The sequence below is a fragment of the Molothrus ater genome, chromosome 7, assembly GCF_012460135.2.
Source record: "Molothrus ater isolate BHLD 08-10-18 breed brown headed cowbird chromosome 7, BPBGC_Mater_1.1, whole genome shotgun sequence".
In the NCBI taxonomy this organism is placed as follows: domain Eukaryota; kingdom Metazoa; phylum Chordata; class Aves; order Passeriformes; family Icteridae; genus Molothrus; species Molothrus ater.
In genome coordinates, this window is record NC_050484.2 from 20006302 (window position 1) to 20019139 (window position 12838).

Below are 12838 nucleotides of genomic sequence, written 5' to 3' on the forward strand. Positions count from 1 at the left end.
TCTTTCACCTGCAACTCTCACTGTAAGTTTACATCAAAATTGCCTTTCATGCATGTGTAGGAATCTCTACTGATTTCAGAATATAGATCTGATTTCGACCAGTAAAAAAGTAGGAGTGTATGAAACCTCTTGCTAAAAAATTCTTACCATACGTTTCAGTTATCTTATGGATAAGACTTTCTAGTGACAAAGTTGAACCAAAATATAAATAGATTTTACACGGCAAAAATATATCCATGTTCACAGAAATAGACATTTTATAAAAATTAGTTGCTCTTACCTACTATGGAGAGAATGACAACCACAAAATCAAAAATATTCCAACCTATAGTGAAGTAGTAATGACGAAGTGAAATCAATTTCAGGACAAATTCTCCAGTGAAAAGTACGATAAACACCAGGTTAATCCAATATAAAATGTTTTCCATTTCTTCACTCTGATCATCTGTTTCTACCATCATTGTGACCATGTTAAGGCAGATAAGTATCATGATACTGATATCAAATGCTTGTTTGGTTACAAAATCAAAGACCATGCCTTGGAATTTGTTCTGTTATAGCAGAAGAAAAAGAAAAAAAACGTATTTCAGATTAATAAGGCTTTTCTTATACATTTTCTTTTTTGCTTACAACTTATTTCAGCCTAAGGCATAATAGAAAAAATCCAATTTTTGAATAGATGTAAAAATAACAGAAAATATTTTTATTCTTACTGCTGGTCGAGGTATAGGTTTTTGTGGTTTCTTTGAACCCAATTTTTTCATTGCATTGTAGTATTTCTTCTGTTCTTCTGTCATGAAAATGTCTTGACCTCCAAAGTAAACCCAAGAGACAAAAACTGGTTACAATCATGTATCTTTATTGATTACTTATAAATAATACTAATGATCACATTCTCATCTGTGGGAAATTTTAGGATAGATATAAAAATCCTCTTTTATGATTTTTATATTAAGTATTAAGCTACAGAAAGTGTTGAATTCAGCAGCTGGAACACTGATACCTTTTCAGGCAGTGTTGACAAAACACAGACTAAAGAAGGTACAAATAAAGATAATACAATGTTTGTTATCAAAGTTCAGAAATCTATACCGCTGAGCTTTTTGACATGAAGTAGTATAGAAAAGAGTTTTTATAGCTACATTTGGCTATTTCAGTGGTTAGCCTTTTTATGAGTCAATTAAGGCTTCATTCTCAAATCCACATCTTTACAAAGATGACATTGAGTATTTCACTAACCATGGAGAGTCACAGATTGTCATTTGTCCATCTAACCCTCATCAAGACAAATTATAAGCTTTAATAATTTAATGTATTTACTATGCGGCACTTTAACTAATTTATCATAAAAAATATTAATAAAGTTGTCAACAGTGGACCAAAAATAAGAAATTTTAATGTTCTTTTCAGAATAATAATGAAGTACTTATCTTCTTTTTCTGCTGGTTGAAATTATCTATGATGACACCAATAAAAAGGTTCAAGGTAAAAAACGATCCAAAGATGATAAAGATGACAAAGTAAAGATACATGTACAGGTTATCTTCATACTTGGGCTGATCCAAAACCTGCAAAAAAGGCATAGAAACTACACATTAGTTTAACAATGAATACAAAATATTTGCTTGTGGAGATTTCATTGCTACAGGCACTTGGGAAACTGCACAGGATTGTGGAAGAGAGGCATCCAAGCCATGTTTAGACTAAGCATATTTTCTTGGTATAGCTATTCACCTTCACTATACTACAGCAGGCCTCCTGCTGTGAGTCCAGCTTACAAAAAAAAAAAAAGAAATGGAGCTTTACTAGTATAGCTTATTCAATTGTCTACTTAGAACTAGAGGAAAACTTGCACCAAGGGAACAAGGGGCAGGCCAAAGGGTAAGAAAATGCACAGATCTAATTAAAAATAAGCACTCTGCCTTAAAGAAAGCAGTCAGGCAGCTTGCAGAGCACAAGGAAAGTCTTAACTATAAATAAGATCAGTATTACAAAAAATCCCCCAAAAACCTCTCTGTGATGGTGTCTGTTTTCAAATATAAAGAATGGCTCAATGCATAATGAGAGGAGGAAAAGGTATTTCATGGCTACAGGTGAGTTGTAGGATTGGGGAAATTTGATTCAAGTGTACCATAGAGAAAATGGAATACAGTAGGACTGCTCCTCTGCTTACCTAATTTCTTGTATTTTTCCCATGATTTCCATTTTCTTTAACTACAAAATTATAGTAACTCTTTGTTCTTTTATTTTTACTGTAATTTCTGAAAGATGTTAAAATTACATTCTCAAATCTTGGAGCTCATACAATCAAAACAAATGGAGTCAAGGGACTATACTTACATTACGAGAATCCACAGCTGCGTACATGATATCCATCCATCCTTTAAATGTAGCCTATAAACAGAACACAGGTGTTTAGGTCACACTGTTCCTGGAAAATGCCTTGTCAGAAGCATTTTTTAGGAGCTGAAGACTAAGTGTTTTTAGTACTCATCATGAAAACCAGCAGAGTGAAATCCTAATAGCTGACTCTTGCTTTCTATTGTATGTTTTATTCATGTACAGGAATTGCAAGCCAATTCTAATATCTGACTATAGAGGGGCAGCATCCATTAAGAACTCTTTTGTCTATTATGAGTAATATCTGGTGTAGAAGTTATTTTTTCTGTGCATGAGCATTAGAGGTTTACTTGATACAGATTCAAGGCAGCAGTCTATTATATTTGAATTACATTTTTTTTCTCACAGTCAGTATATCCTCTAGGCTTTGTGTTACTTCTTCTGTAGAGTTATGGACTTATCTCACACTTCATAATTCAAACCAAGAATTGAGAAACAAAATTTCTAAATTAAAAAAAAAGAAGTAAAAAACTTTTTACTGTTGCAGGTAAACAACAGAGATACAGAAAGATAAACAGAAATTAAGGGCAGGTGACTTACCACTTGGAGCAGAGAAAGGTAACCAAGGCCTACATTGTCAAAGTTGACCTTCACATTCTTCCAGCGGGCAGTTTCGTTGTTTTGTATGAGCTCCTCACACTGACTAAAGTTGTTAATTTGGCTGATATCAAACCTCTCATCAGTTGTAGTGTTAACACAGTAGTAAAACTTTCCAGCAAATAGATTTACTCCCATGATACTAAATATCAGCCAGAATATAAGGCAAACAAGAAGCACATTCATAATAGATGGAATTGCTCCTAACAGTGCATTCACCACAACCTGGAGTACAAATGAAACCGAAGAGAGACACTGTAAGAACACAGGCACCAGGATCTTACAAATGCTTCACATGTAACATGCAATTATAATTCTAATATCTATGTTACAACTCAATTGTTGAGAGTAACAAGTCAGAAAAGCAGTATAGAGAAAAGATAAAATGCCAAACTTAATTAGAAGGAAAAATACAAATAGTAGCAAATGGGAGCTTTAAAGGATGGGTAAAATAAGAACCATTAAAATAAACTTTAAAAAAAAAGAGGAAAAGTAAGTATTTATCAGTGCTTTTTAGAATATTTACTTAATGTATATCTGCAAAACCATAATAATTATAATCACTGATTGAATCGAACAAACCAAATTTTTAATACTACATGTTTCCTGGATAAATCCAAGCAACTTCAAATCTATTTCTAAGCAAATTTCTAATTGAAATTAACTTTGAGGATTTTTAAAAATAAAACCAAGTAATGTATGCATGTTCTTTTGGATGTTTACGTTTAGAATTAAAAAGTGAAAATGTTCAAACCAGGAAAATTACTGAGTATCTGAACACACCAGAGCTGATAGTGTTAAGGCAACTGGCAGATAAAACTTGAAAAAGAGATTTGATTTAATTCCCAACTGAATTTTGGGAAAAATCAGGCTTCAGGAAAGAAAAATGTGAAAATGATTTCATGTGTGATGATGAGCAATGATTAAAAACATGCCAGAATGAAAATAAAACACAGAGGAAAATAAAATTTAGGAGAAAGTAGGTCCATTATGAATGAGAATTATTAATTTAATGATGGACTCAATGATGCTAAATTAATTAATTCCTATTTTAAATCTCTCTGTAAATAACTCTAAGAATATAGAACTGGTTAAGTATAGAGCACTGCCACCAACTTTGCCAAAACAACTGAAGCAGATCCTTAAAACTTAAAGATGTTTGCTTTTTCTTTTTTTAATGCAAAACACTAGCTATTACTTTGATAGGCTTTTTATACTTCATTTAGTATATATTATGTAAGTACTAGGACAGATCCTCTAGCATAATAAACTTATTGTTTCTGTTTGAAATACAAATATGTAATGAAGTTCTATGAAGTATTTTGGCATTACAGTTATATCTGCAACCAATACCATCCCTAGAATCAATGAATTATAAAATTAGAGATCCAGGTAGATAGGCTTTCATTCCTTGCCCTCTTACAGAACAGAAAATAAACCTTTTGAATATTAGATAGGTGATGAAGCATCATCACATGTACTACACACGTGATACATACTTTGGACAACATTTGAGAGCCTATAGGACTTCAGGGAATTAATTTTATTCCTTAAATTTAGGAACTGGATCAAATGTAAATTACTTTCAATGTAAATTACTCCATCACTTTATAAAAGCACAGAATGGTGCATGAAGTCTGAATATTCCAGGCTTTTTTGTTTGTTTGTACCTTTTTCCCACTTATTGTAAATCAAATATTTTAATAGGTCTTTATATCTAGTGTGGAAATTTAAAACAAATCAGAATATTTTCTTAATCATACTAAAAATCTCCTTTGCAATAACTGTTGTAAATTAACAAGGAAAAGTAATATAGAATTTTATAATTCAGCATCTGGGTTGAGAGGATTCCCTAACTGATGGATAAATCTCTTCTGTCTATTTCAACATTGCGCTTTTATGTTGACAAGCTTGTACTCAGCACTGTGAACCACATGACTGTAGATATTGTTTGACCTAAGAAAAATGAACAGTCTAATAACTATGCTGAATTAGTTTAAATCAGAAAACCATGTACTCACTTATTTTTACAACAATTTGACTGGAATAATAAATGGCAAGGTCATTTTTTCCCAATTTGGGAATATTTTCCAAATATATTAGGTTTTTTTTAATTGAAAGTTATATCAATTCTTTTAGTTAAAAATATTAGTAGATTTCTTAAATGTAATGATATCATCCATCAGGAACAATTTTTGAGATATAAAGGGATAGTTAATGAAGTGAAAATATTTGTCCTCGAGCTTTCAGTCTCAGTACACCCAATAATTCTGTTCCTCTTTGTGCTGCAGCTGCAGGTCCAGTCATGTTCTTTCTTTAATTGCTGGATTTCTACAGCTGACCTACTTTCTCTGGTATTAGTCTGAGTCCTGAAGCTACAGAGAACCAGCTTGTGATACGAATCATTTGAAGACACTCAAAACATACATTGAGCATCACTGGAAACACTGATCCCAACACCTTCCAGCTTCCACCAGTAGTAAGTCTGTGAGAAAAAGAGGCTAGGCCTGACACCAAATGAAAGCAGGGGAAGCATAAGAAAGACATCAAACCCCTTGTTTTCTAGTTGAAAGAAAAAGGTATTAGTGCCTAGCACCATATAGAAGTGAGTGATACTGCTTGGGACAGAGCATGGACAAACTAATTATATTCCCACAGACTATTTTAATGAAGTACCAAGTGCAAATTAAAGTATAACTTTCATAGCAATACCAGTGGTGAGAAGATGCAGGGAAAAAAATTAATTTTTTTCATAGGAGCAATTTTTTTCTTTTAATTACTAGTTTGTATGGGCACAAGTTGAAATCCTAGAGAATCGTACAGTGTGTTAAAAACTGTACATGTACTGAACAGAATTTCCTGCTTGTATATGGAAAGTGCTCAATGGAAGCAATTTAAGTGTCTATGCAAATATATGCATTGTACTGTATTGTCATATTTTCAGTTTCATACATGATAAATACCAATGGAATGATTATGTTATGAACAGACATATTGAATTTCCATGTATCAGACCTTAAAATAGTCTTATATCAATCTCTCCATCAACTTGAGCTACTGTATCTTTAAAGACACTAAACTTGGAATTAATTACTTTAAATAAGGCAAAATTCAGTACATCCATTGGAATATTTCAATGGTTAACTGCCTAACTAATGAAGTTATAGGTCATATTTCTAATCTTAAGTGATCTAACTTAATCTACTACTTTTTATTGCATTTTTTGCTAAACCCATAAATCTTCTCCTCATCTGGGAATGTACAAAGAGATACAGTTGGCAGATCAGGATCAAATGTGTAGATAAAGTTTACACCAACATGGAAGTCATGCGATTGACAATTATCCTTAAACCTTCATGACAAGGTTATTGGGTTTTTCCTTGCAACAATGAATTTCCACTTAAGCAATTCTATATAAAATTTGAAATATTTTTATTTTGAGTTTTTTGTTTTGGTAATCATTGTCATAAAAGAAACCCCAACAGCTAATATTATTTTAGTGAGATAATACTGATGCTTTAGACAGGTCTTACCTCTGATAGAAACATCCCAAATTTTCAAATTTGCTTTAGTAAAAGTCAAAAAAATTTTTGGAGGCAAAGAAATGCTATTTCCTGTTTGAATTCATAACATTTCATCAAAGCCCATTTCCTTTTTCACTGAAGTCTCTTCTCTTACTTTCCACACACAGAGAGCATGACATTTTCTTCAGAAGCTCTCCAGTTTGTAGTTGATTTGCAAATTAGCTAATCAGCTTATCACCTGGGGTGGCAAAGAATAGTGATCGCAGGAGGGAGCTCACACAAGGATCCCCTTTGATTATGGTGGGAGGGTTCCAGTTCAGGTGCATCTGCTGATGCCTACTATGGCAGTATGTCCAAGAGAGACAGATGGACCCTGAAGGTGCAAGCCAGACACCTTCCTGTGGCTGGAGCGAGAAATATCTACCATGTCTGGTTGTTCACTACTACCCTTGAGAGAAACATTTCTAGAGCTTTAGAGTCATGGCTGAGTACATCAGGTCTTTGTCCATTTCAGGACACTAAAGAAATGATTTAAACTGACCACTTTGACTTTGCACTGAAACAGACTGAACATGCCCTGTTGGGCAGCTGAGGGCCTTAGCTGTGGTAACTGATAGAGTGATAACAAACAGCTGGGGACAGTAACTTCTCAAATACACCAGCAAAAGTCTAATATGTTTTCAGGCTGCTTAGTGCTCTATAGATTATAATCAACATTTTACAATCAATACAGAAAGCAGTAAGCAACCAGAAATCATGAAACCAGCTCCACCTCTGATATGCTAGAAAAGTTTTCTTAAATAGAATGCAATCGTTCTAATATGAAAGAGAGAAGGTATTTTAATAGTGCTAATTTACTTATTAACATACAAATTAATTCTAAAACTTCTATTTCTAAAAGACATTCCCAATTTATATATACAGAATACTATGTTAAAAGATATAGACTATGTATGATAGTCTAAACTGGTACAAAATACACATGTGCATGCATACATGGATGTATGTGCATACACTTTTAAGAGGAAGTACTGGAACTTTTTTAAACTGTTCTGACTATAGCAGGATGTGTTTGTATAGGATAAATTCAGTAATATTGCATAGATCCATGCAGTTGATAAATCCTTGGGCCCTCCATGAAAGTATGAAAATGGGGAAAGGCCAAGGATCCTCATTAAGTAACAATATGTGCCATAACACATGAATTCATATAAGCAGATGAAGCCTTTGCTTATATGTTAGTGATAAATGTGAAATATAGAGGATGGTAGTGTAGCATTTCTGCATGGATTGGTCATTGATTATTCTGCATGCATTGTTTCCGTGGATGCATGCATTATTTCAGATTCTTTCACGTTGTCTTACCCTCATCCCTTCAAATCGCGACAAGGCTCTTAGAGGTCTCAAAGCTCTTAGTGTCCTAAGGGATTTAATCGCACCAAGTTCTGAGTAGCCCAAGGCATTAGCTGTTAAGCTAACCAAAGAGACCTACACAAAAACAGAAAGGCAATATTGCTCATTCATCTTATATCTTTCTGATACATATGGTGGGAATGATGTGTGCCCTGAACTTCTCAAGAAGATTCAAGGCTGGACCTCTTTCTCCAGGAAACCCTCTATAATGCAGAAAAATTTTTATGTCAGACAAAGTAGAATAAAAGGATATTCTAGGTACCTGTTGATGAAATCATGTTGATAGCATGGTATAAAAGTGCCTTCTATAGTCACATAAACCAGTCAACATTTGGTGGGATTTAAACAAAAATGAAGTCACATGCAGAAACAAAACACCCTAAAGCTGGGTGAATTAGAATGGACAATTTAGGTCAGGACTTCCCATGATATCTTCAGAACTTGATGAGAATGTAAACGCTCTCAAAAAACACATCCAGACCTTGCTTTTGGTCAAATGTAACTTTCTAGTGTCCAGAAAATCTTATTCAACAGCCATAGCTACCAGTGCTGTTCAGATTTAACAGGACTAATCAAGACTGAGAACCAACTGTTTGTTAGATAATGGTAGAAGCTTCACTGTTAGGCATATCCACACTTCATTACATTCCCTGTGACTCCTTTAACCACTTCATCAATCCTGGCTTGCATAACGCTGGTCTGGTCTGCAGGCAGATGAGTAAATAAACTAGAATAGCTGTAAAATAAATAATACAATTATCGTTCATCAATAATCCTTGGAAATATACTTCTAATAGCCATTGGGAAGAAACGTCCCTAATAGATCAAAAATAAAACATCGACCTTCTGTTTATGTCTATTTAATGCCCTTCCCTTCCATCCTTCCTGCTCCCTCAATTCCTTCATCTCCAAATTGTTCTTTTTGGTTTTTTATGTCAATCCCCTGACAATAGATTAAAAATAATACTTCAGATTTTTTTTTTTTAATTTAAAAAATGCACCAAGGTAAGGTTGACATGAAAAACTAATAAAGCTATTTATAAGGGTCACAGAAGTAACTAAACCACAGATAATCAAATAAGAATTAAATATTTGTTGAGAAATACAAGTTCTACTGGTCATGGTAGTTTACACATGGGATGATTGAGTTTTACAGAGGTACAGACTCAATCATAAAATACTATATGAGCATATAATCACATCTTATCACAGGAGTTGCAATGTTGGTCTGGATTTACAAGGTATAGTGTTTTCCAAACTCTGTGTAGTAAAGACCTCCACTGTAGTTTTAGGGAGATATTTGGCAATTTCTATAGAATTCTGGTGCTTTTCGTAATGCACAATTAGGTGGTCTAAAACATACCCTAACTTGCATTCCATGGGAATTACATCTGTGGAACTGAGAGATAAATCAGGCTATTGGGGATGGAAGGGAAATGAACATCTGCTATATGGTCAAAGATCTCTAGTCTTCCATTCATGCTACCAAGTACTTTACATACATTGTTGAGCAAGGAGACCTGAAATTACAATGCACTTCTCACCAGGTCTCCTTCAGACAATGTGTATCTGCTCCTTGGTAGTGCAGCCTTTGGAAAATCATGTGGGAACCCATTCTAGGGGGGCTCATCTATGGTTCTCTGAACTGTCTTTGAGGTCACCCCCATGATACAGTGAAAAGTGCAAGGGTACGGAATAGTACAATGGAACCGACAATTCCTAGCAGTATTTTCCTTTCATATTGCACAGAGGAAGTGACAGGACACTTACAGTAATTCATTAGAATGTTAGAAACAGTTTGAGAAATTGCTTCCATGTACAAAACAACTGAAGAGGATGAACAGCATCTTTTCTATACCATCAAAAAAAGATAGTAAAAAGCATAATTTCAAGAAAGAATTAAAACTTCATAAAACTAGAGAATTTTAAAAAAACATCTCTAGAGAAATAAGTATATCCAAATTTTTTTTTCAATTCTGAACAGAATTATAAACCATACCACCACACCAGTTAAAATAGAGTTTTTTGTTGAATAGAACAGAAATCTTATACTGAAAACATAATATTCTTTTTTTTTTAAGCTTATCGTACAGGACATGAAAAAGAATACATACATCAACAATCAGGAAGTCCAGCCAGCACCATGCATTAGTGAAGTAGGTTTGAAAGCCATAAGCAACCCATTTTAAAAGCATTTCCAGAATGAAGATATAGGTGAAAACTTTGTCAGCATATTCCAGCATGGTCTTGATAGTTTTACGTTGCTCTATGTAGATATCTTCAAATGCCTGGAAACAAATTAAAATGAAGTTCGAAGAGCGGTCCTACAGTAAGTTTTGTGTATTGCTGTTCAGCTCAGCTGAAAGATGAATATTGTTTGGACCCAGCCTTATTAAAAGTATTAAGTGAAAGCCGAAGTTATACTTGGTGGAAAGACACGTGCCTTATCATCATGTATATTTTTTCAATTCAAATTTTTTCCTGGCCATTCCTATAGGACAGTGCAAATTGTGAAGACATTTAATTATATCTTGCAGATATATATTTATATTAGAACATATATTCATTTGACATCAAATTCTAATTTGTTACCTGTAGCTATGTGATTAACTGTAATTTTAAATGCTTGCTGTTTAAAATCACAATAGTCACAATAGTTCCACACTTAATTTACCAGAGCACCGCTGCTGAGAAGAATCATGAAGACTATGAAGGTCTCAAACCAGTTGTGTTCAACAATCTTATAGCAGGTTTTCCTAAGATTCCACCAGATTTTCCCCTTTCCTTCTTCTACACTGACTTGACAGCATTTGAATCTCCGTACGCACCCTAAATGTGACAATAAATTTTCAGATGTCAGAATAAAGTAAATATTTATTAATAATCACAATGAATGGTAATCATTTGACTTATTTCTTATCATAGCGCTGGTGCATTAGATCCTTATAATTCCTCTTTGACCATTTTTTTTTAGTATTTGAATTTAAATCGTTGTATCTTTTGCAATACCTTCCAAAGAGAGAGAACACACAAGAACAGTAAATCTATGGCAGGAACTCTGAAAGAGTGACTAATACTATCAGATATTACAACTATAATCACTAAACTTCTTTTGATTTTGAATAAAAAGAGACTCCTGCACGAATCTACACAACTAGGTCTATTTATCTTGCCTTTGTTTTGCTTTGCCTACCTTCTGTAAAACAAGCTTCTGGCTCTAGAACTTCTTCTGGTTCTGCTTCTGGCTGTTCACCTTCTGGAGGTAGTCCAATATCAACTGTGCTTCCTTCTGATGAACTGGATGCATTCAATTTCTGTGAATGAAACCCCACATAATTATTTTTTCCAGTTTTATTATTTTGAATAGAAATTTATGTTGTAATGTTTATCAAAATATTTTGAATGTATTCAGTGCTGTGATACTAAAATAACTTCTTATCTACAATCTACAATGCCAAATTGCTCTACTACAGGTGAGGTCACAAGATTAGAAACTACATAATGTGCATTTTCCCTATTTAAAATATTTTGGTATTTTCATACAAGGAATTGCTGAAATTAGTGGAGTATTATTCTGAGCCACACGTAAGAATTTTGAAGTGAAATTTCAGTAAGCTAAGAATGGGTACTTTCCACATTTTGTACTGTTTAATTATTCCAATCATGTGGCTGCATTTTAGGTTACACTTTAGATAACATGTGTTAATACAAATAAATTTCCAAAATCATGACCAAACCAACAGCAAGCTTCACAGATGTATTTTCATGCCTCAAGTAAATATTATTCTAGCAAGTCTGTAAAAAGCTAAATCTAAAGTTTTAATGTAATGTTTTCATTGTTATTGACATGAAAACACATATTATGAGTTTTATAGGATAATTTAATTATCTTTATTTCCAAAAGAGCAGCACATTACTTTAGGAGCAGTAGCTGATATTTTGCATACTCACTTGCCAACGCATTTTCTGAATTTATTGTGCATTTTGAAACTACTTATTACTTTGGTACAGTACACATAGATGTCCAATTACTATAAAAGGCTAAAAAAATTTGAATGACAAAAGTTAAAACAAATTCTTTTAAAACAATGTTGTAATAAAATAATACTGCATCAATAATCATACCAACATTATAATCCAAACCTTAAAAATTATTCTTTCACACCATCACATGATGCTGGCAACAGACAAATATGAGTACTATAATAAGTAAAAGTAGTTTGATTACAGCATTCTATGACTCTTCTAATGTTATCACTATATGGAGTATAACATCAGTAAAATGGCTGCATTGATAAGTAGCTAATCTTATAAAGGGAATGATGTAAGCAGATTTAGAATAGAGTCTATAGGGAATTAATATTAGACAGAGATGTTATATGATAACATTTAAGATATATATTTTTGCTGACACTTAAATCTGAAGTTAGAGGCATTATTCCTTTAAAACAGTTCTGAGTAGCTTCAAATTCTATACAGTTTTTGTAAAGGAAATGTAAACAGTATTAGTCTGCAGATACAAAAAGTAACTTGAAACATTTAATGGAATTTTACATAGCAACAAATATTCAGTTTGTTCTTCAAACAAAAAGAAGATTTATGTCTTTCTCCCCCATTCTGATTCTGTTGAATCACACTGACAGTATATTGCGTTGTGATTCTGACATAAGCTTAACTTTGATTTTTGTGTACCATGGTTCACTATAGAGCACATTTCAGAGGAAGGCTGAACAAATGGAAACATGTATTGGAGGGTGTATTATGCACCTAGTTTCAGTGATATCTGCACACCCATTTCATCTATGCTTTTTTTAATTTCCCAGCTTAGAAATTCATATCTCATATTTCTGCATGAGTATAAACACCTGTTGAGGTCAGGCCCAATGTACAAAGAGATGGATCCA

The 12838-nt window shown here is 33.4% G+C and overlaps 1 protein-coding gene across 1 annotated transcript in view; it reads right to left on the bottom strand.

The window, feature by feature from the left end:
• Positions 1-12838, bottom strand: part of SCN2A (sodium voltage-gated channel alpha subunit 2) — a 73546-nt gene that overhangs the window by 4167 nt on the left and 56541 nt on the right. The window contains exons 18-26 of the mRNA XM_054515350.1: positions 11128-11248; positions 10609-10763; positions 10049-10222; positions 7887-8009; positions 2941-3222; positions 2341-2394; positions 1431-1568; positions 714-818; positions 281-551 (exon numbers count right to left, since the gene is read on the bottom strand). Of these exons, the coding sequence (XP_054371325.1) occupies positions 281-551; positions 714-818; positions 1431-1568; positions 2341-2394; positions 2941-3222; positions 7887-8009; positions 10049-10222; positions 10609-10763; positions 11128-11248 (1423 nt within the window). The remainder of the gene's footprint in view (positions 1-280; positions 552-713; positions 819-1430; positions 1569-2340; positions 2395-2940; positions 3223-7886; positions 8010-10048; positions 10223-10608; positions 10764-11127; positions 11249-12838) is intronic.